Source organism: Ambystoma mexicanum, chromosome 12 (assembly GCF_040938575.1).
Source record: "Ambystoma mexicanum isolate Mex_15411 chromosome 12, UKY_AmexF1_1, whole genome shotgun sequence".
Taxonomy (NCBI): Eukaryota; Metazoa; Chordata; class Amphibia; order Caudata; family Ambystomatidae; genus Ambystoma; species Ambystoma mexicanum.
In genome coordinates this window covers 1,152,970,408-1,152,995,321 of record NC_090936.1, presented here as the reverse complement: position 1 = coordinate 1,152,995,321, position 24,914 = coordinate 1,152,970,408, and the positions used below count along the sequence as shown (strand labels likewise).

Genomic DNA, 24,914 nt, shown 5'->3' with positions numbered 1-24,914 from the left:
ACGCTCTGGCTTGGGGAAGAGGAGAGCCGAGAACCCGGCGAAGCTTCTGGAGAGGCCCCGGTCGGGCTCGAAGGATCCAGCCGAGGGGGAGTAAGGCGGTGACCCCCCCCCAAGGTGAAGGCCACAGGCCCACAGAAGGTGGTGAAGGCCTTGATTCACCCAGCTAAGGCCTCTATCGAGGAAGTCGCGGCGGCTCTGACGCAGCCTTTGGAGGCTACATCAGTGGAGGCGACCTTGGGGCCCAGAGTTTCCCTGCCACCGCGGAGGGAAGCCTCTTTCAGGCCCATCGAGAAGACCCCTGTGAAGACCCCGGCGGGAAAAGGGGGGGGCAGTGGCCATCGTGAATATGGACACAGCCTCCGAGGAGGAGCTGGTTGAAGTATTGGAGGGCCTCGACGAGGGTGTTGAGGGATCCCGACGAAGAGGACGACGAGAGCAACGCCGGCGAGGTTCCAAGTCAACCGTCGCACCCGTCGCTTCCAGAGCCGCAGGACAACTCAGCGGCCATTTTGTTGGCAATACAATCCTTATGTACGGAGATGAGGACGAGATTGCCCCTACCACCGACGGAGGAGCCGGAGCCAGGCCCGACGGAGGAGCCAGAACCAGGCCCGTCGGGAAGTCCCCCAAGCAAAAGGAGACGGACCCATCCAGCCCCGCCTTTTCAGCCCTCTCGGCCTGCTCAACCTTTGCCCCTGTCCCCCATCCCTGGGGATGACACTGGAACAGACAAGGGCACGGATGACCACGGCAGTGACGGGACGGTTCTCCCATCGCCTCCGACTTGGGCTTCCCCGCCCGACGAGATTGGGTCCTTCCACGCTATGATTGCCAGGGCATCCGAGCTCTTCCAGCTCTGCCCCGAAGAGAAGGAGAAGGGGTTCCTTTACCAACGGCGCGAGGCTAAGAGAAAGACGGTCCTCGCCGTGCCTCTGCTGGATGACATCTGGGACGAGGGACTCGCCCTTCTCAAAAACCCGTCTACGGTGCCTGCTAAGAGGGATCGGTACGAGAAGAAGTACCGGTTCCCCGACGTGCCTGAGGGCGCAACCGACCCCTGACTCGGTCGTCTCAGCGGCGGCCAAGAAGAACGTGGGGGGGGGGGGCCATCGGCCTCAACATCAACTTCCCCGCCGGAGGGGGAAGGAAAGAAGCTGGATGCGATGGGACGACGAGTTATCTCAAACCAAGGTGTTGGACGTGCCCTTCAACGGGAACAACCTGTTTGGGAAAACAGTGGATGAGTCCCTCCAAGCCATCAAGGCGGACACGGAGACGGCTCGGGCCCTAGGAGTTCTCCAGCAACGACGGCCGTCCTTTTGGAATTCCGCAGTCAAGCAAGGTGCCTCCAAGGGATTCGGCGGTGGCTCCTCTACGTACCGTGTACTAATAAAGTAGGCCAAATTCCAACATTTTTTGTTAACGGGGTAGCAATTCTCAAAGTTGGGATAAATAACGAGAAAATATATAGGCGTGTCAGGGTACTGACACTGGAGAATTGCTTACCCCTCACTACTCTAACCTCAGAGATGGGTTGGAAAACTTATGGTCACACATATATACATTTACATAACAGCATTGATCTGTGCAGACAGCAACTGTAGGCAGCCACACGCGTGAGCATACATGAGAATAATTTTAATTGGGGGTGTCAAACATATTAAAAAACAACAGACTAATACATCAATAAGTAAAAACACACACAAAATAAAGTTGCAGTATTTTGTGTCAGGGAAAATAAGGCAAGGCTACAGATAACAAAAAGCCAAAAAGAGAACAGACACAAAAGGTGAGGCAACTTAATATACCTTCTAATCCTAATACACAAATTATACAAAATTGCTAAAATTAGAAATTTGATGAGATATGAAATGTCGACATGTTTCGGCCAGTAATCAGATGGGACAGTTTCTCAAGTGTCCATACAGAAGAAAAATGTAGTGGCCATCTTCAGGACAGGACATTTCTTCAAGATGAGCCTTATGAACAATTTACTATTGGCGTCAGAGATCTAAAAAGATGTACATATATATACAATTAATCACGGGACATCAAAACATTGACTTACATGATAGGGCTACAATCTCATTAGATACATAACCTCAGATGTATAAACAAAACTCATGTCGACTGTCTATTTTTCTCATATTGCAAAACACATTCAAATATACCATCAAGATTTGTCCCATAGACAAGCTAGTTTCAAATATATGCTTACCACAGAACACAGTTAACATAACATCGTGTGACACATAAGATAGATCCAACCCTTACCAGTAACTCCTGGATCGAGTGTGATCAAACCAAAGAGAGAGACAAAGCCGTCAATGACTCCTTCGGGGATAGAATTGTCGCACCTACTGACTGATTAATAGTCATCCAGATGACTCATGGCACAATCTACATAAATAGACAAAGGGTGGCCATTAATTACAAATTGGTCCTTTTTCATATTGGTCTTTCCATTTGTCGTGGTATTTACTACCAAAGGCAGTGCTAAAGAAATTAGCCCGCGGAAAACGGGGCACAAAATAGCTTTATTCATACAAAAAAGTGGCTTACTTCCAAGTGTCGCCAGTTAGGTCATACACGAGACTGGAGTAAAACTGTAGTGAACAGCATTTAGGCATCCAGTGTGGGACTCAGAGAGATGTCGTAGCATCAGATTCACGGAGTGTCCTAAATCAAATAAAGAGAGAAAAGAGAAAGAACCACGGCGGTATTAATCTGAGGGTCCTTTCAGGAGAGAACAACCTTTAAGGAGGGCAATATCTATGTATACTTTTTTTTAAAGTCTAGCATGAAAGAAACAGCATCAGTCCCGGTTCGTGGTGGGAAGATGCAGCAAGAAACTCATACCGGCGTTCGAACACGGGTGAAATTAAGCCTGTGTGATCGAGAACTTGCTGTACAATTACTATGCAGTCAATCTGCAAAACACAGGACACAGAGAGCTAATCAAAAACACAGTATTAGCAAAGTCAGGCTTGTCACTGTGAGCGAAGTAGAATTCAGGGGCTTACCTCGAAAGGAACTGAACGATCCTCTCGTCACGAGCGCAATGCAGCAACTGGTAGGAGCGGTCGTGATCAATGCTGTTGTGTAAATGTATATATGTGTGACCATAAGTTTTCCAACCCATCTCTGAGGTTAGAGTAGTGAGGGGTAAGCAATTCTCCAGTGCCAGTTCCCTGACACGCCTATATATTTCCTCTACGTACCGCCAGGCGGCCGCTCCTCATCGCAAGAAGCCTATAGGGGACAAGGCAAGTCGGGTGGATCGTCGCCAGGGAGAGCAAGGCGTCCTCAAAGCAAGACTGAACCGACCGTGGCGTCGGGCCCACACCGAAGCACCCCAGTGGGAGGCCGGCTGGCGAAGTTCATCAGCGTGTTGGCGTCCATCTCCACCGACCGTTGGGTGCTGGATGCCCTGGCCCAGGGGCACGCCCTCCAGTTTCTAAAAAAGTGCCCCCACATTCCTCCCGTGGCCAGGAAGGAAAACCACATCCCTCAACTACTATTGGAGGTAAGGGCGCTGCTCAAGAAAGGTGCCATCGAGCTCGTCCCGAAGAGGCTTCGGAGTATACTCATGGTACTTCCTCGTGAAGAAGAAGACAGGCGGAAGGTGGCCCATCCTGGACCTGCGAAGACTGAACAAGTACATCAAGGCACAGAAGTTCTGGATGGTCACCCTCCAGCACGTGCTGGGACAGCTGGAGGAGGGCGATTTCCTGTCGTCGTTGGATTTGGAGGATGCTTACTTCTACATCCCCATTCTAAAAGGACACTGAAGGTTACTCGGGTTCGTGGTCCAAGGACGGCACTACCAGTTCAAGGCCCTCCCATTCGGATTGAAGTCGGCACCCAGGGTTTTCACCAAGTGCCTCGCACCAGTGGCGGCGCGGCTGCGCCTGCAGGGGATCGACGTCTACCCCTACCTGGACGATTGGCTCATCCGTGCAGGGACAAGGGAACTCGCTGTAGAACACACAGCGAAGACCGTCCAGCTGCTCACGGACCTGGGGTTCTCCATCAACTTCCCGAAATCCCACCTGGTCCTCTCGCAAGTCGCACTGTTTCTGGGGGCCAAGCTCGACACAGTGGCGCGTCTGGCCTCGCCGTCGGAGGAAAGGACAAAGGCCATCCTGGGCAAGGTGCAGCGTCTGCTGGCCACGGAGGTGGCCAGGGTGAGGTCGATCAAGTCCCTCCTCGGGATGATGTCATCTTGCATATATCTTGTGCGCCTGTGCAGGTGTTATGACTTGATGGTCGTGAAGATTATGGGGCCTCTGTCCACAAGTTCCACTCAGAAAGATACAAATAACTTCCTGAGCGATCCTTGAGGCCACAGGTTTTTTGAGTTCCGAAGAACGCCAGGAACACCGGTGACCCCTTGACCACTGTAAAGCAAGCAGTGGGTCAGTACAATGGCAAACAATACACTGAATAGCGAGGTAACAAATATCAAGGGGCTTACCAAGGGTCTGGGGACGGGAAGAGCAGATGAGAATGGAGGTGTTCCGTGTGGCTGCAGAGTGTAGTAAGCGGCAGCGGGTAGGCGTAGATAGTTGTAGAAATAGGCACTGCAAGACCTGTATGGAAAGGGTACTCCAAAAGGTAACAGAAGAGGAAAATACGAAAACAGTCCGTTAAGAGTTCCAAGGTCAAAAGCCAGCCAAGTTTGTCAAACCAGAGGTAATCCAAAGGAATCCAAAAACACAGTTCAAAGGTCCTGAAACAGCTGAGCAAAACAGTATCCAAGGGCTTGACAGAGGAATCCAATAAGAACAGTCTGTAGTCCAGAATCAAGGTATGGAGACAGGAAGACGCCGAACAGTGCCTGATTGGGTCAGCTGTGAAGCACTGAATGAGCGTTCCCTCTCCGGTTTTGAAGGGGCCTAGGAGTGTCACATGACCCCATCACGTGACCGATGTACGTTTCCTTGTCGCATGACCCAAGTTTTCAAAACGCTGCCGGGTCTTCCTGGGGGCGTGATGAAGCAAAGAAAAAAGCCGGCATTTCCGTCGACTGTCTCCAAGACGCCAGGGCAGCTGCCAATGTTGCATTGGGTGAGTATGACCATAGTGCGTTAGATGCCCTCGTGTGCGCCGCTGCCGTGCTGCTTGAGGGAGTGAGGAAGGGAAAGGCAGATCAGGACCTGAGATGGAGGGCTTAGTGGCTGCACGGGTATTCGTGTGTGTAAGGTGACCAGTGGATGGTGTAACAGCAGGCTTCGGATGCGCCCTCTACAGGAGTTTCTCGACGCCCGCTGGATCCAAGCGACGGGCAGCTTCGAGGACAGGATCCTTCTCAATGAGACCTTCTGACGAGCGATCCGGTGGTGGGGCACCCACGCTCATCTGGTGGCAGGGACAGACTTACAGACCCCTGCCCACCAGGTAACGGTGACGACGAATGCCTCCATGGAGGGGTGGGGAGCGCACACCGGAGATCTTCACGCGAGAGTCCTCTGGCTCCCGGAGGAGAAGCTGCTCCACATCAACATCCTGGAGCTCTGTGCAGTGTTCTGGGCCCTCAGGTCCTTTCTCCCGTCCCTCAAGGGCAAGGTGGTGAGGATCTTCACCGACAACACCACCACGATGTTCTACATTGGGAAGCAGGGCGGAACCAGATCCCCTGCCCTACCCAAGGAAGCCCAGGATCTGTGGCATTGGGCCGTTGCCCAAGGGATGTTTCTGGTGCCGTTTTATCTGGCAGGGATAAGAAACACCATCGCCGACTCACTCAGCAGAGAGCTGCGCTCGTGCCACGAGTGGGAGCTACCCCAGGATCAAGTGGATCGACTCTTTCAGCGATGGGGCAAACCCCAGATCGACCTGTTCACGACGACGACGAACTCCAAATGCAAGAGGTTCGCCAGCAGGTTTCCCCAGCCGAGGAGCATGGGCGATGCCTTCTCGGTCCCCTGGGACGGCCTGTTCCTATATGCGTTCCCTCCGTTGCCGTTGCTGCTCCTACTCATCAACCAGCTCAAGATGTCCCGGTGCAAGATGATCCTCGTCGAACCGGCGTGGCCGAGGCAGATCTGGTTCCCAGACCTTCTGGACTTGTCAGCGTCCCCACCGGTCAAGCTGCCGACGGACGCAGATCTTCTTTCCAGAGAAAAAGGCGCCATCCCTCATCACGACCCGTAGTCGCTGAACTTGCAGGCCTGGCTCCTGCTGCACTAGAGTTTGAATGGTACGATATCCCGGCTGACTGCATAGAGGTTCTTGCAAAGGCCAGGGCGTCCTCAACTCTCAAGTGCTACGGACATAAGTGGAAGAGGTTCTCTGTCTGGTGCCGTGCACAGAAGATCAACCCTCTACGGATTACGGCACCTCAAGTGCTACCATACCTTCTGTCGTTGGCCAAGGCTGGACTAGCTCCCGCTTCCATCAAGATACATCTGGCAGCGATCTCCCAATACACCAGAACTTGTGGCCTCATCGACTGGTGAAGGAATTTATGAAAGGACTGTTCCGATCGTTCCCGCCGGTGAAGGATCCAGCCCCGGCGTGGGAGCTCAACGTGGTGCTGACCAGGCTCATGGGGCCACCATTCGAGTCTTTGCATTCGTCTCCTTTGAAGTTCCTGTCGTGGAAGACAACGTTCCTGGTAGCTATCACCTCCGCACGACGCGTGGGAGAGATTCAGGCCCTATCCTGCAAGCCTCCATACTTGACTTTTCATGATACGAGGGTGGTGCTGAGGACGCACCCCTCCTTCATGCCCAAGTTGCTGTCGGACTTCCATCTTAACGAGCCCTTGGTGTTGCCAGTTTTCTTCCCATCGCCTTTGTCGCCGGCCGAGAGGACTTTGCACTCGCTGGATGTAGCTAGAGCGCTTAAGTTCTACATGGACCGAATGAAGAGTTTTCGGAAGACATCACAGCTGTGTGTGAACTTTGGACCTGTGAACCAGGGGAAGGCTCTCTCGAAGGCTTCCATTTCCAGATGGCTCTCCGGCTGCATCATGCACTGTCACCGGTTGGCAAACCGGCCGTTGCCCGGCCGTCTGAGAGCCCATTCGACCAGAGCGATCGCTGCTACTACGGCGTTCTTGTCTGGTGTGCTCCTTCTGGACATCTGCAGGGCTGCTACGTGGAGGTCGACGCACACCTTCACTAGATTCTACTGCGTCGACCGGGATTCCAGCGAGGAGTCCAGAGTCGGCCATGCAGTGCTGCACAACCTGTTCGCCTGAAGGTGGGCCTGGTGGGGAGGTAAGAGTTGCTTAATGTTGAGTTTATGTAATGCTTAATGTTGAGCCTTTTGCTACCTCCCGTGGTTGTGCATGTGTGTACTGCTATGTATTCTTATATTCATGAGCATGTGAATCCATGCCAGACCCCATGCTGGAGAAGGAACAAGTTACTTACCTGTAACTGTTGTTCTCCAGCATTGGATCTTTCATGGATTCACATGCTTAGAATATTCCCCGTCGACAGACTGGGAACCCTCGGTACGCTTATAAAGCCGTTTCCCACAGGAAAACTTTCGACACTTTTGTGTCCTATCTATGTCGTTTTGGGGCCGCCCACGCATGCCCCACTAGGACGTTGCGGTATAAATGCCCCGCCCCCGCGGCTCCCTTCAGATTTCAACTGTCTCCAAAGTAGTGGGAGCACCTCGTGTAGTCTACGATTTTGTCTAGGTTGTGCTGTTGGAGTTTTCTCCTGATGGCAGGAAAAGCGCTGCTCCGCCCGTGCGCTACGTGCGGGTTGAAGGTGTACGAGGGGGACGGACATATGGATTGCATATATTGTCTACACCCTCATCATTCAGCAGACAAGTGCGACATATGTAAGGGCTTCTCCCAGAAGACTCTTAAAGATCGAAATCGAAGACTAGTGGCATGGTTAAACGATGGAGCGGGGGCATACCCGCCTTCGGAGGTGGGCTCCACGCGCAGTGTGGCCTCAGTGTCAAAATCTTCAGGGGCCCCGTGCCGCTAGACATCGTCAGAGCCTCCCTGGTGAAGAAATTACGACCGGCGGAGAAGGAATCATCGAGAAGCCATTCTAAGAAGTCTTCGTCGAAGAAAGCCTCGTCATCCTCATCTTCGACGAAGAAAGACAGAAAAGAAAAATCGAAATCCTCCTCGGGCGATCATCATAGATCAACCTCGAGTCGAGATGCAGAGAAGCGTAGGCCGAGTTCAGAAAAGGAGGAAACGCCTCAAGGACCTACACGACCACCACCACCACCGTCGTCGACGGCAGGACAGTCGTCGACCACTTCTCTGCCACTGACACAATTGGTCTCAACCGTTCTTGGGCCGCAGACGGTGATGACGACGACAACGGGGCCAGCTTTAGCCTCGTCGACAGAGATCCCACAAGAGCCCTGGCGACCAGAAGTATTCGACCCAGTTTTGCCAGAGACCCTACTGCAGCAAGAGGCCTTGTCGGTGCCCTCGGGAGATGAGGATGTGAGAGTAGCTGGCCCTGCAGACCTCGGGTTACGAGGGAATACCGGGCCTCTCTCCGGGAGCATTCCGGAGTTTACCCCTCTTCTCAATCCGCAGTCACTCTTGTCGCTGGAGGTTTTATCCACGTTGCAAACATTGCTGAATACACTGGACGAGAGACTACCTCAAGCAACTCCGGCCAGGTCGGCCATCGACGAACTAGGCCGTCTCGTCAGCCACCTCTGTCAACCCCCACGGCAGTGCCAGCGGGTGGAGACCTCTCAGCTCCACGCCACGAGGAAGGAGAGCTCATAGATTCGGACTCGGACAGTAGATCCTTATCGGATGTCTCACTTTCCCCCTCCAGCGATCCAACCTGGGAGTCTGAAGCGGAATTAGAAACCCCGAAAAGCCCAGCTCAGCCGTCTCCCCCGGACGACATTGGGTCATTTCACACCATGATGGCCAAGGCTTGTACAGAATTCGGGTTGGCCCAGGAAGAGGAGAAAACGGACTGTTTTCTTTTCGGCCACGTGGGAAAGAGAAGAAGGTCGGTGTTTTCAGTACCCATCCTGGATCATGTGTGGCAGGAGGGGTTACAGACCATGCACCACCCTTTCTCGGAACCGGCAATAAAAGGTTGCCTGGAGAAAGAAATTTAAGGCCCCAGAAGCTACCCCCCAAGTGTCTCTCCTCCCGACCAACCCCTGACTCAGTGGTGTCGGCGGCAAGAAAGGTGAGGGCCCAGCACAAGTGCACGACCCCCCCCGGAAAGTGAAGCCAGAAGCCAGAAGACAGGATGCCTTTGGCAATAAAGTGCTGTCGGTAGGTGCTACCACAGTGAAAGCGGCCAATTCTCTGGCCATAGTAGCCAGATACGACAGGGAGATGTGGCACCGACTGGCTCCTATGCTGGAGCATCTTCCGGAAGAACATCGTAAGGCGGCGATGTTACTGGTCAGGGAAGGTGAAGAGGTCTCCAATCATGCCATAAACATCGCGGAGGACCTCGCGAAATCGGGGTTTAAGCAGGTGAATAACAGTGTGATTCTCCGAAGGCAAGTATGGCTGAAATGCACCAACTTTAGACCAGAGGTGCAATACAAGGTGCTGGATATGCCTTTTGAGGGAGAAATTCTGTTCGGCGAGAAGGTGGACGAGGCCCTGAAGGGCATGAAAGAGGACTCGGACACGGCGCGTTCCTTGCGGGACCTCCAAAGTGGTCGAAGTTTCAGGTCTTTTCGTCTCTTTTGGGGAGCATCGGGAAACTCCAGATTCTCGGCATTGAGAGACAGATCCTTCAGTAGGCCAGCATACCCCTCCCAGGGATACAGACTGGCTTCTCAAGCGGCAAAACGATGCCGAGACTACCAGGCCCCCAAGAAGAGAACAGGTTACTAGTCGACGAGGGATAAGCAGACCAAGGACCAGCAATGACGGGCATCGGAACGTTCTGGGAGGCAGGGTATCGTGCTACATCAACGAATGGGAGCAAATAACAATGGATCAATGGGTGTTGGACACTGTAAGATACGGACATTCCCTGAAATTCAAAAGCAACCCTCCGCACATTGCACCGGCATTTGAAGCTCAACCCCATCTAAGCATGTTGCAGCAGGAAGTAGCACTTATGCTACAAAAAGGTGCTATAGAATTGGTTCCGTCGTCAGAGGGGTCAAGGGGTTTATTCCCGATACTTTGTGGTGAAAAAACCAAACAGAACGTGGCGTCCCATTCTAGACCTGTGCGATCTAAACAAGACGTTGAAAAGCCTAAAATTCAAGATGCTCACGCTCCAGGAAGTGATCCGGTCAGTTCAAGAAGGGGACTTTCTGGCATCTCTGGACCTGCAGGACACGTACTTCCACATACCAATGTGTCGGCGACACAAAGTTCCTATGGTTTGTGGTAGGACGGACTCACTACCAGTTCACAGTACTTCCTTTTGGGCAGAAATCTTCTCCCAGAACGTTCACGAAATGTTTGGCCCCGGTGGCGGCCTGGCTGAGAAGGCAAGGCCATCATGTATACCCGTATCTCGATGACTGGTTGGTGAGGGGGGTCCTCCCCTATGTCGACTCACACAAGTTTGCAGGCCACCATGCACCTCTTACAACGGCTGGGGTGTGCGGTAAACTTCGAGAAATCCTTGTTAACGCCGTCGAGAAGCTTGGTGTTCCTGGGCGCACAATTCAAGACCCAGTCAGGGTTGGTGAAGCCATCCCTCGACAGAATCACCAAACTCAATCGATTGGCAGGTCAGCTGAAAATCAATACCAGACTATCAGTGAGAAAATATGTTAATTCTGGGCGCTATGGCATCCTGCATTCCTGTGGTGGGCAACAGCCGCCTGTTCATGAGGCCGGTTCAAGAGTTTCTGGCGGACCGGTGGACGCAGGCCCAAGGGCTCTGGTCGGACAAACTGACCGTCGACGACGACAAGCTCCTACTAGCTCTTCAGTGGTGGCAGAGCTTTCAGAATCTATCCAGAGGGGTTCCCCTACAGGAGCCGGAGTTTCGGCTAACCATAGTGACGGACGCCTCCCTGACAGGCTGGGGAGCACACATGGGCACTCTACAAGCGCAAGTTCGTTGGTCTCGGAGGGAATCTCTCCTGCACTTCAACGTTCTGGAACTGAGAGCAGTGCACTGGGCCCTGAAGTCTTTCCTGCCGCACATCAGAGGGTCCATAGTGAGAATATTGACAGACAACACAACGGCGATGTTTTACTTGAGGAAGCAAGGGGGCATGCGATCCAGAACCCTTTCCACCGAGGCTCAGAAGGTGTGGCATTGGGCTCTGAAACACGATATATCGATCGTAGCTCATCATCTTCCGGGAGTAAGGAACGAGCAAGCGGACTCACTCAGCAGAAAAATTGACCAAATTCACGAATGGGAGATAGACACATTCAGTTGTCGAAGGTCTTCGAGAAATGGGACGGCCTCCGGTGGATCTCTTCGCTACGAAGAGGAACAAGAAGTGCGAAATGTATGCCAGCAGATGGCCACAGGAGAGTTCTCTGGGGGGAAGCGTTCTCCTTCCCGTGGACGGACAAGTTCCTCTACGCCTTCCCTCCGTTCCCTCTTATATGGAGAACTCTGCAGGTACAGGCGCCGGGTCATCCTGGTGGCACCGTGTTGGCCAAGGCAGCCGTGGTTTTCCGACCTGCTTCACCTGTCAGTGCACCAACTAATAACGTTCCCGAAGGTTCCCAATCTCCTGTCCGGGGACGAAGGAACAGTGTGGCATCACAATCCAGACAGTCTCAATCTCACAGGTTGGCTCCTGACTTTTCGGAATTTGGTGCCTTGAGCATTTCGTCGGACTGTCGGAGAATCCTGCAAGCAGCGCGGGCCTCTTCCACCAACAAGTCGTACGAGTGTAAGTGGAGAAGGTTCTGTACATAGTGTCAAGGACAGACGGGAGTGCAACCTCTAAGGGTAACTCCGGAACAGCTTCTGCCGTATCTGCTACACCTGGGGAAGAGTGGATTATCTTTTTCATCAATAAAGGTGCACCTGGCGGCCATCGGAGGCAGTCGTCTCCCTTATTTAGTGACAGGTTGGTGAAACACTTCATGAGGGTTTTGTTCCAGACGTTCCCTTCGGTTAAACGTTTTCCACCAACGTGGAGCCTTAATGTGGTGCTAGCAGGGTTAATGAAACCACCCTTTGAACCAATGGCCACATCATCGATGAAGTTCTTGTCATGGAAAGTGGCTTTTCTAATAGCTATAACATCAGCTAGGCGGATCTCGGAGTTGCAAGCGTTGGTCATAGACCCGCCGTACTAACGTTTTTTAAGGGCAAAGTGGTTCTGTCAACGAATCCTAGTTTCATTCCAAAGTTCCTACTGCTTATCATAAACACTCATCCATTGTCCTGCCCACCATTTTCGCGACCCCCTCATCGGCTCTGCAAAAAGTCCTCTATACCTTGGACGTAAAGAGCTCTAAAATTTTACCTTCATCGGACTCGGCAACTTAGATCTACGCAACAACTCTTCGTTGCATATGGTCCTTCGGTGAAAGGAAGAGCAATTTCAAAGTAGCGACTGGCCCGATGGGTCTCATCGACGATTGCCTTCTGTCATTCCAAAGCGGGAAAACCGCTACAAGGGCGTCCGAGAGTTCATTCCACAAGGGCAACTTCGTCGTCGACGGCATTGTGGCCAGGAATCCCGCTGACAGACATTTGCCAGGCGGCGGCATGGTTAGTGCCTCACACGTTTACCCACCATTACTGCCTCGAATGGCAGCATGCGGACGAGATACGAATGGGAAGAGCAGTCTTGCTCCATCTGTTTCAATAAGGTAAGACCTTTTCAAGAAGGGTCTGTACATATGTTGACATATGTATATAGGGATATGTATATATATATATATATATATATATATATTGAAAAAACCAGAGGAGAGGGGATGGACCGCACTCTCCGTGGACCCAATGAGGTCCTACAATCCCAAAAGGGAAGAGAACCCAGAAATATAGAGCTCACATGGTAAGAGTAGGAAGTTATTTTAATCGTAGAAGGCTGCACAATTGTGCAGAGCAAAAGGCTGGGGAAACAGCAAGACAAACAGGGGCAGGACGCCTAGTGCACGGCCCACCTACAACGCGTTACACGCTCAACTGAGCGCTTGATCACGTAGCACAACAAAGGACAAAGACACAGTTAAAAAAGACATGTAGTCCATCATCTATGTCAGTTGGAATAGAGGTGCAACTGAGGACTGATTCCATGGCGGCCATGTTGGAATGGAGAGTCAAAACTAAGCCAACAGTGTGACACTTATACCCACCTATAATATAAAGCGCAAAAGTATCCCCAATAGGCAGAAGAAAAGTTCCTTACAGAAAGCCATATGAGCCAAATCCCTTGCACCTCAAGTTCCAACGTGTGTTACTGGTTTTAAAAAACAAGATATTACAATGCATATTTCATAATTAAATGAGTGCATAGTGCGCTTGAAAAGATAAGATTGCAGTTTATGAAAATCAGTCAGTCAATTGTAAAACCGGCTAAAAGGTAACGTAATGCCATGTACAATCTGGCTTTGTGCAAATCCGCAAAATAGCAGCATAAGTATGCAAAATTAAGCTTTGTGCAAACGAGCAAAATAGCAGCATAAACGTGCAGAATAGCAAACATTGCATCACATTGTATATATGTATGTATTGATATGTGCATGTACTGTTACGTATTTTTAAATTGGCATCTTACGTAAGCGTGGTTTGCTATACATATGCTCAGGAGGGTGCCAGATTGCATTCACACCTCCTCTTTTTCAGGATCATTGTTGTGCATTCTATTCTAAGCATGTGAATCCATGAAAGATCCAATGCTGGAGAAGGGAATAGTTTCTTACCTGTAACTCCATTTCTCCAGCATTGGTATCTTTCATGGATTCACATGCGCCCGCCGGCCTCCCCGGAATCCAATCGTCTTGTATAACTAGGTTTCACCCCATTCTGCTTTGGAGGGGTCAAAATCTGAAGGGAGCCGCGGGGGAGGGGCATTTATACCGCTATGATGCGTGGGCAGCCCCAAAACGACGTAGTTAGGACACAAAAGTGTTGAAAGGTTTCCTATGGGAAACGGCTTTATAAGCGTACCGAGGGTTCCCAGTCTGTCAACGGGGAATATTCTAAGCATGTGAATCTATGAAAGATACCAATGCTGGAGAAATGGAGTTACAGGTAAGAAACAATTCCCTTCTCCAGCAATGGGTCTGGCATGGATTCACATGTGAACCCTCCCTCCTTCCCCGCAGCGGCTCTTCACTTGGTCATACTGCCACTTTATGTGCTACCTAATCTGAGGATGGCTGCCAGGGGAGGGGTTTAGGGAGAGGACAGTCTGGCTGTGGGCAGTATGACCCAGAGATCCGTGATTGGTTACTACTAAGAAAGACAGATCAGAAACGAAACTGATACTGATTTTTTTTTCTTTACCGAGGATTTCCAGCCCGACGACGGGGAATATTCATGAACATGTGAATCCATGCCATGCCCATGCTGGAGAACAACAGTTACAGGTAAGTAACTTGTTCCGCACTCCACATGTGGCAGTGTGCGCTGATCTCTCAAAAGGAAAAGCTAAAAAGGATAAAAAGTATCCCTCTAACCTTAAGAACAGTAGTTCTTAAGGAAAATAAATGAATATAAAAAGGAGGGCCCAAAGGGCTCCCAACAACACTGAACAAAGGGTGCTGTGTGCTGCAAAAGTAAATTACAGATGCTATTAAAAAGTATGGAGGAAAGCATGACTCCATAAAGTAAAATTACAATGAGCAGGGTTTCTAATGTCAGAGCAAATAGAATGAATGAGGGGAAAAAGACTCCTTATTCAGGAGGACAAGGAAAATGTCCAGAAGTCCAACAAAAAGTGATGCAGGGGTCTCGCAGGTAGAGGGGATTTGTCATAAAAATGAAAGGTCTCCCCAACAATAGTCAATGCCTGAGTTCAGTGAAGATACCAATGATGGAGAACAAGGATTGCAAGTAAATCACAATTGCTTTCAGGGGCCATTTCCAAAGGATGCCTGGGACCCACAACACCCAAGAATATTTTGGATTGTCCTGCACTTTACACATCAAGACTAACTCAGGCTTTGGAATGCAGATTATAAAATGTTATGCAGCTTGTAGTCCCTTCTATTTGAGTAGTAATGCTTTTAATTAGTGCAGCATCCCTGATGTTGTGATGCCCTTTGTGCCAAATTGCCCACACTGACAACAGTGAGTTTAAGACTAAATGTCTTGAGGTTTTTGATTCGAATTGCACCTCATGAATGAGAGAAATGATTTTCTATTTTGTTCTCGTAGGGCAATTTGTGGCATCAATTTGTGACCTCAAACACATTCCTTTTGCAGGAACACCTTCAGCACACCTGGGCCTTTTTGCCTGAATATGTGTTTTTCTTAAACACCTTAAGCTGTTGACCTTTGTTACTACTGATTTCTTTTTTTTATTTTGCAAACTTTTTTTGAAATTTTGATTGTCTGGCTTTACCAACATGAGTTGTCTTGACTTGGTTGTCTTGGTTTCCAAATCACTATATGTCTATATGTGTACTGAATTTCTCCCACTTGCACTAAGTGGTTTCTGGAAGATCAAATTGATGGTTTCCACCTCCCACTTATGGAAAAGTAGTAATGCGTGCAAACAAGCGAAAAGGAGGCCTTGTGTCAAACAAGTGCTTTTTCTTCTATTTGATATTGATATTGAGTCTGTGCCTTTTAAATGCTTCATTTTCTTTCTTTTGCAATTCTCAGATCTACAAACTGCTGTTAAGCTGTTGCTTGAAAAGGGACCAGGTCTGACAGATGACAAGACATCACAGTTCATTGCGTTCAGAAGGTAAATGGAGCTGATTCCATAAAAGAAAAGATGTGTAGCTCAATGTGCTTGCATCATAATCTGATTGCACCTTTTTGTGGCCAGGGTGCACAAATGCCATCTCCAAGACTTGGCAGCAAGACGTGGGTTGATTTGGGAAATCTGTGATGTGCCTCTATGGAATTTGATAGTCTCTAGGCATGGAACATAGATTTAATTGGAACCGGAAGCTGGATCAGAATATGTTCAGCTGTTAAATGTTCAGCAACACCAGGAGTCTACGACACAAAGAAAAGTGGTGCTTAGCACAGTACTTCTTCCTGGCTTCACCTTGTGTGGGTGGTTGTATGCGTCATCTGAGACAATACAGGTATATTCTAATCCATTAACAAAATGTTCAGTTAGAAATCCCCTTTTGGCTCAACATTTGCTAACTTGAGTAGTTTCCTAAACCTTTTGCTGGCTTTTTGGGTTTAACCCTTGTTTTCTACTGACTGAGATTTCTGTTGTCGTGTTGCATCCAGGTTATATGCTGCAGAGATGTGGGGGAGGGTGTTTGTAGGGGGTGGAGTAAATGAAGAGGAGGTAGTTGGGGCGGGTAGGAATGTGTAGAGGGGAGGGCCAGAGCTGCCGTATGTCCTGTGCATGCCATGTAAGAGGAAGCAGTGCTGGAACAAGTTAATTGTGTTGGGGGATGTTAGCAAGGTGTTTATTGCGATGGGGGGGGTAAAGAATGGATGCAACCCCGCCCCCTTCTTGTCTGTTTGAGAGTGGGACCCCCTTGGATAAAGAAAGCCAGAAAAAGGAGGTGAAGGAAGGTGTGAGAAACCTGAAGGTATTCTCACGGCTAGGCCCTGGGGATCCTTTGTTCAGGTGGTCAGGGAAGGGCCATCGTGCTTGGATCCCAACCCTGGGGGCGGACAAGCGAGGGAAAATCACCTGGGCAGGTGGTGCTTGGGGACGGCAGAAGGAATGCCTTTGGGTGCGGGGCGGTATCCCCTTTCTTTTGACACACTCCTACCCGACATTCCCTCTGTAGGCGATATTGTCACCAAAGTCCCATTCTATCCCAACCTTTTCCCATACCGAAAAGAAGGCGAAACAATCAGGGAAAACAAAGACCACCCCTCAATTTCAACATGGTTTTAACCCTCTGTCCTCGAAACCCACTTTTCAACAACCCTACATTCAAACCCCTTTTCCTGACAAAAATCTACAACATCTTTATCCCTTTTTTGTAGAGCACCACAATTTCCATAATCCCATTCCCCTAGGACAGAGACGAGGAATAGAGGGACTGAGAGTATGAGGATTACTGAGGGGAAACCATTTGAGAGATGGAAGACAGACTATTCCATCCTAACAGTAAGTTGTCCCACTAAAAGAGTGAGACAAAGTCAGGCAGATCCAACCCTGACAAAACACCTGCAACCAATGAACACCTTGGAGGTGTACAAAAGGAGGCTGCACTGGAAGAGAAGGCAGTTGCTGTCGGGAAGCCAAGAGGGAGGCTGCAAGGCTGAGTCTGGCAGAGGATCCCTACCTTAATCTCAAGCCCTCGGAGAGTGAGGCTGGAGGCAAGATGGAACTGGGCTAACTGAGATGCTAAACTTGATAAAGTGGAACCTGGAAAGCAAGCTGTGGGAAGGCTGCAAAAAGGCCAGGAGAGAGCCCCACATTTCCAAGTGGCAGCTAATGGGAGGTGAGCGTCCTTCTGGAAGTCCTTGATGAGAAGCCTGCTTCCCTCCCACCGACAGATGTAATTTAGGGAGGTTTGTTAAACAACAAAGCCTAACAATTCCACGAATAAAGTGAAAACTGAAGAACGGCAACAACCGGTGAGTGATTCAAGATGGTAGAATAAAAGCCTGGTTGTTTGCTGTGAAAGAAACAGTATCAAGTACAATTGCATGTAAACCGGAAACTGTGTTTATAAGATTGAATATTGCTTTAAAGCAACAGGATGATATATTGTATCAAAGTGGTCATGCTGTAGTGAAGACGGCACAGTCGAAAGTCTCTGAATGTAAAAGTAGAACTGAACCGGTGATACAGTATCCATTTATTTTCAAATTTGTTTATTGGCATTTGTTATTTGGTACAACCACAAGGCAACCAACACATCTGCAATCAAAGGATAAGGCGCTTTGCATCTTAAACAATAACAACTTAACATTACAACATTAACTATCTCCATGTGTTTTGTTTCCTGATAAGCCGGTGTTGTTTGGTGGCGCCGGGGGGGGGGGGGGGTCTGGTTCATCCGGGGAGGGGGGTTTCCAGCTGGCAAGGACCGCGTGTAGTTATGACTGGTTGGTCTCAGGGAATCCGATTTAGCCCATAGATCTGCCTTCAGTGGTTTTGTCCCAGCTCATGGGGGCTTGTCATCGGAGGGGTAGAACAAGGGGTCTGTGAGTACTTTCCAGGCATTCAAGGTCATGCTCGAGGAGTCTGTAGATCTGGCCACACTCTCCTCCCAGGCCTTCGTTTCCGCTAGCACACACCGTTTCAGTTCTCTGTGCCAGATTTTCTGTTGAGGTCCCGGTGGTTTCTTCCAGGACATCGCAATTGTCCTCTTAGCCAGTATGCACATGATGTCCATTAATCTAGCAAGGTGCTTTAGCTTCACCGGTCTGGGATATGTGCCCAGGAGGCATTCCGCGGGAGTCCATTCATATCTGGTCAACCCCAGAGACTTACTTTTCTGTTGTATGGAAGTCCACAGGAGCTGTGTCTTGGCACACAACCAGAATACATGAAGCAAGTCTGCATTGTCCATTTCACACCATGTACATTTGGAGCTCTGAGTTTTATTAAATTTGGCCAGCCTGGATGGGGTTAAGTATGTCCGATGTAAGAGGTTCAGTTGTATTTGTCTAAATCTATGGTATCTGGATACTGTTTTGGGAAATGTCAGAGCCCTCTCCCATTCAACGTCTGTCAATTCCCGGCCTATATCTGCTTCCCATCTGGTTTTTAATTCAGCACTGCGCGGGTTGGGGGTGTCACTTAGGTGGCTATAGATCTGAGACACCGGCCTCCTTCCCTCTCCCAGTTCGTACAGTAGCGTGATCAAGGGGTTTGATTCTGGTTCCTCTGGCCATGTCGACCACCTGGTTCGTGTCATAGATCTTATCCTTTGGTACCACAGGAACTCGCCTGTGTGGACGGCATTTTCTTCCTGAAGCGTTTCAAATTCTTTAAACTCCCCCTCTGTATATAGGTTCCCCCCATGAGTATATCCCTTTCTGTTACCAGTGTCTGAGGTGTTGTAGGTCCTCAGGGGATCTGCATAGGTCCAAGAGCAGCGGTATGTTCGGGGAGTACTGGTGTTTAGCATGGGCGAGGGTTTCGGTCCTATGCCAAATTTTTCGTCCTAGGGTGGCCATGAAGGGAGCATCTCGTATCAGGTGGGTGGGGGCCCAGGAAAGTTCTCTCATATACAACGGGGGGGGATCAGTGGCTGCAAGAGTGGCGTCTCAGATGTGGCATCATCTGCTAGCCACTTGGTGATAAAGCTGAGCTGTGCTGCCAGATAATATTTTTCAAAGTTTGGGAGTTGGATTGCCCCCTGGGTGTTTGGTAATGTCAAGGTGGCGAGAGCTATCTTGCGTCTTCCCTTCCCCTTACAGGAAATCTCTCACTATTCTTTCCAATAGGCGGAAGAAAGGTGCTTTGATGTGGAAATGTACGTTTTGGAATCCATATAAGAATCTCGGAAGAACAATCATTTTAATTATTGAGGCCCTGCCCATCATGGATAGGGGAAGTTTCGCCCAGAAGGTCATGGATTTTCTTAAGGCAGGAAGGGCGGCTTTAGTGTTGTGCTCGTGCATTTGCTCCGGGGAATGCATTATGTGTATCCCTAAGTATTTGAACGAGGTTCTTTCCCACTGTATTCCCACCGAGGGAAGTTTCGTTACATCTTTTCCCTTAAGGCCTGCCAAAGGGAAGAGGCAGGATTTTGCCCTGCTGAATTTTATGCCTGAAACCCTTGCAAAATTGTCTAGGACGTCCAACATCGTGGGCACATTGTTGTGTGGGTCCCTGACGAATAATAGTACATCATCCGCATAGAGAGAGATAATGTGGTCAATACTGCCCAGCCGGATCCCAGCATCAAAGAATTGCTTTCGAAGATAGATGGCAATAGGTTCTAGTCCTAGTACGTAGAGCATGGGGGAGAGAGGACATCCCTGTCTGGTGCCTCTGCATATGTTCCAGACCTCTGATATGTTTCCCGGTTTTTACTCTGGCCCTGGGTTTTGTGTATAGTATTTTGATCCACCTAATGAACCCCGGGCCGAAGCCAAACCCTTCTAGAACTGCCACTAGCCACTACCAAAATATCGAATCAAACGCCTTGATGGCATCAAGGGACAGCAGTGCGTATGCTTCTGTGTGGGCCTCAGTTTGGGCGATGACAGTGATACATTATCCATGTAAATAGCTTGCGCCTGTTCGAGGGGAGCTTTCAAGTAAGAGTGTGAAAAAGGACAAAAGAGCTTGCGCCCGGTTGAGGGGAGCTTTTCAAGTGCAAGGTAAAAATAAGAAAGAGCTTGCGCCTGATCGAGAAGAGCTCAAAATTGTAAAACTACAAGTACCAGAAAGCTTTGCTACACAAGAAATGGAGTAATTGTCAGCGTGGTCAGGCATAGTGGGGAAGTTACATCTATGCCGTTTTGAAAGTCTTCGACAACAAGAAAGCTTGGGGAAGGGAAACCCGAGTGAGTTAAGAGAAACAGACCTTAGTACCTTTTTATTTTTTTGAGCGAAAGAAGATTGTTTGCGACAGACATTTGCAGTATTTATTTTCTACCGGCCAGAGCCTGTTTTTGAACATTGAGAGAAACCGGTTTAATGAACATTGAGAAAAGCCTGTCTTGAACTTTGCGAGAAGCCTGATTTTGATACAGCTGGAAATCGGAGGAACTGTTGAACTACTCCAGTAAGCCAAAGTGTGCCTTAAAGCAACTATGCTGCTTAACTCTGGTGTATATTATCCCAAGGTGAAATCGTGGGGAAGGGAGTATTTACGTTGGGTCAAGGTAGGCAGTCTCCCACCCTTTTGAAGCTGTTTAATAAGCACCCTTGAACTTGCTCTTTTGTGTTGTGGTCTTGCTTTTGATACCATGGGTTCCTCACAGAGTGCATTGATGTATTTGTTTTGTTTATTCATTTATAATGCCCACCAGACCCTAACGTAACAGGGTGCAGCAGTTACAGAAAATGCAAGGCTTTGGTTAACAGGATATATGTACAAACGTTACAATACAGGAGTAAAAACAAGAAGTGTGTACAAAAGTTACAATATACAGGAGTAAAAGTAAAAAAATACATCGAGACATGCATAGCAAATACCATTGATGTAATGACTTGGATTAGTTGTTATGTTCTATTCTATGACCTCCTGAAAAACATGACTGGTGGGTGGCTTCTTGGCACTAAATATGTTGACAGCTGTCTGTTTTACTTTTGGCTTCACCACCGTGACTAACTCCCAAGATTTATGCTGGTTGCCCCTAACTGCACCCTGGTGTGGGACCCGAATAAGGTCGACTGAGGATCCCCTTGAGTCCCCATTCAATCACCAGCATTACTAAAACCACCCATTCAGTGGACCCTAAGAGGCACTGGGACCAGGCTGGAAAAGACTCTGCTAGGTGACCACAGAACAAGGAACACCTGGAGTAGGCGATAGGGGCCCAGAGGCAGAGGTTCAGCAGAGATTTACCCCCTGGAAAAGAAATACTACCTGGGGTAAAAATGTCAAGTTGCAGGCTGCTAGCTAGTCCTAAGTTGCTTGCCAACTCAATTTTGCATATACACTGAGCATACAATTTCGTACTCGCCCCGAGTTAATTATGACAAGCTAGTCGCGAGTGCCAGCATGACGGGCATAATGCAGAAATACCATTATGAAGGCTCGGTCCCTGACTCCACGCACATCATTGCAAGCCAAGCAAGAACAGATGAGACGACAGGTTTGAGTTTAAAGAGCCAATCCTTGCACTCAAATCAGTGAGAGATGCACAGCGGAGTGTGGTTCGGCAACCGCAGGCTACATGGTGGGCTTGCATAGTTATAAAGAGTCCAAGAATGTTATGTGTCGATTTTAGCGGATGGAGATGGATTGAGGAGGCGGTGGTGGTGGCGGCGGCAAGGAGGCATTAGAGTAGAGCAATGAGGAAGAGGAGGACAGATGCTGTGAGGGGGAAATTGGAACGATCTGATGAGAGAGGAGCAGAATGATCGAGAAAATAAGTTGCTGGAGGACGATGAAGACAGTGGAAACTGAGGGTGCAGAGCAGGTGCTGGAGAAGAACAAGCAGGAGTTTGGTATGCAAGGGGGAAGGGAAGAAAGTTGAAGGAAAGTAACTGTCTGCTGAGAAGGAAGGAGGCAATAAAAGAGGAAATGAATTAAGGTGTTAAGCAGGGGCTTGAAGCTAAGGAGGGCCTGATCAATGCAGGGCATCCAGGAGGAAACAGAGGAAGGTAAAACAACAGAAGACTGTTGAAAGAGCAAGGGAGTGTGGGAACAAGGAAGTTCCCAATCCAGGAGGTGCCCAGCTGGTAGGCCGCCTATCACTTCCAGACACTGTCGCAGAGTCTGCAGACACCATCTGGGTCCTGTGACTGGTCGTTCATTGGCCCACAGAGATCTGGCATCACATCATACAAGCTTTGAAACTTTGCCTTAGATCGAGGGACCCCTCAAGCCCTAATCAGTGGAACTTTACAAGGGGGGAGAGGTACATGCTGACAAGAGAAATAAAGGAATGTCCACTCAGCCACAAAAAACACAATTCTGTGTACTCTCCACCCCAAAGGTTTTGATCGACTTTACTTGAATGCCAGGTGGTGAGCTAATGGTGGGAGTAGGACTTACTGAACTACGGTCCTTAAGCTGGAATTCCTTATGTTTTTCTTTAAGCACCACCTTGCTCTCAATGTGTCTATCCTCAACCTTTGCTGTGATTTGTTTGAAAAGCAAACCACTGTGAAGCATGCTATCTGGTATTTGTCTGACCAGCATTTTTACTATGTAGGTACTGCTTTCTCCTTGAACACGAGGAAAGTGACCACAAATACATTAAAGTCCTTCAATTCTGACGTTTTCTTTGTGTCACCTGTACATGAGGAACGGGTATTTGAGCAATTCGGCCTGTGTGAGTTTCTTGCAGATTTTACGAAGGCACCTCTATATGAATGGAGTTTGGTTTAGATGTGAAAGTCTAAGACAGACACCTGAATCCAACCTCTGTGTGTGCGCAGGCAAAGATAGGGCTTGGTTGGCCATCCCAATTTATGTGGTTGCCAAAATTATGAACGGCTGTGGATTGCTACGTTGAATTCAACCCACTGGCTCATTTACGTGTATAAATCGGGTAGCCTCATGACCATTCTAGGGATTGTTACCTTGAAATGTGCTGTAACGTGGTGAAGAGATGAGATGTCCCTGAAGATCCTCAAGGCTGCATAGGCTGCTGACTTCTGAAGTTCTGCCTCTGTGCACTGGAGTCCTGGTTCCGGCTCTTCCTTTTATTCCATCTGGCAGGAATCACTGAAAACACCGTGACTGAAGCCTCCTGGGGCTCCCCTGAAGCTTACAGGACCTGAAGTGGGTGCTCCTAGGCTAGAACCACAGTGGCATTGCTGTAGCTCGGAGCTCTGGTGCTGCTGTTCGTCCTTGTATGACTGTACTGCTGCTTGTCTTGTAGCCCTTTCTCTTTACTGTAGCATCTTGTGACCTACTCTTGTGTTTCCTCACTGCTGCTGTTTCAGTCCTTTCCAGCTCTTCGCCTTTCACCTTAAGGGGTCAGAGGTGTGGCTTTGTGGCCCGCAATCTCAAGAGGTTCTGGAACTGCTCTGGTGGGGTGCACTAGCCTATCTTGACTTAAGGTTGCCTCCTCTGTAGTTCCTGTGAAATGCTGGTAATACTTAGCTTACGTGACACTAAACCTGCAAGCTTCCTTATAGACTGTGTCCTGTGCTGCTGATTGATTTTATTCCCCTAGTAAAATGTACTGCACACAACTTTATGTATGGCATGCACCATGTTCGGGTGACTGTTCTGATTTTAAAAGTTACCTGTGATTCATTAAAGAAATTGTTGGATTTTGTAAACCTTTCTGATACGTTTAAGGCTCCTACAATAGCTTACCCATTTCACTAACCTGTATAATTATGTGCTACGGTTCTTAAATGTGTTCCTCTTTTAGATGCTTTGTTTTATGCATACAGTACCTATGTTTAGGTTTCTTAGTGCTTCACTTTATTGGATCGTATTTTTCAATAAGTATACTGTTTTTGGCTTACATTTATTGTGTGCTGGCTACCTGTACCTTAGTACCGCCACTCCGATGAGTGTAGGCAAGACTGCCCATTCACTTGGGAGAGTTAGTACCAACATGCTGGGAAACCCTCTATATACGTTAGGGGTTTGTTTTCACAAGCCCTCACCAAGAAGCCTTGTAGAAAAGCTCCCAATGCTAGTAATCAGAAAAAGAAGCCCCCAGCCCTAAATCTCAACATCTTAAAACCTAAGAATGGCGAACTGTGTCAGAAATGATGACCACCATAAAAAGAATGTGTTTGAAATGACATTGCCAAATCCAAGTGTCTTCTTTTATCCTTTTGTTTCTAACCCTATACAACTACCAGTGGGGGGGGGGGGGGTCACCCTGCTATACGCATATTGCCATGTGTACTGCTGTGTCCCGTCTGCATCCTCCAAATGCTTGGTATAGTCATACCCTTGATACTGACTTTGGAACATTTCTTTCAAAGCCCCAGGAAAAGCAGAGGGAGCCTGTGTACATGTACTGCACCTGCTGCGCAAGCCCTGCATTCCCTATAAATCCAATGGCTTCCAGACCTCAGTCCCTTTTCTGCACTGGACCAGAAATGACCCCTCTTGCTGAGCTAGATGTCTTTGTGAGGATGTTTCTTTATTTCCTTTTACACTGGCTTCCTTGCTGGTCACTAATTGTCGTCATCCATTTCTGCCTCAGCGGAAAAGCTTCAGACAATGCCAGGGCTGTGATGTAATTTGGTGGGTGTTTCAGTGCACAAAGTCAAGTGGCACAGGAGGTACAAGTCCTGAAAGCAGAGGGGCCAATTCTCAAAACCATCGGAGGCTCGACTCCTCTGCT

The 24,914-nt window shown here is 49.0% G+C and overlaps 1 protein-coding gene across 1 annotated transcript in view; it reads left to right on the top strand.

The window, feature by feature from the left end:
- The window catches only part of HELB (DNA helicase B), a 785,178-nt gene that overhangs the window by 496,114 nt on the left and 264,150 nt on the right, over positions 1-24,914 (top strand). The window contains exon 8 of the mRNA XM_069629731.1: positions 15,696-15,780. Within this exon, the coding sequence (XP_069485832.1) occupies positions 15,696-15,780 (85 nt within the window). The remainder of the gene's footprint in view (positions 1-15,695; positions 15,781-24,914) is intronic.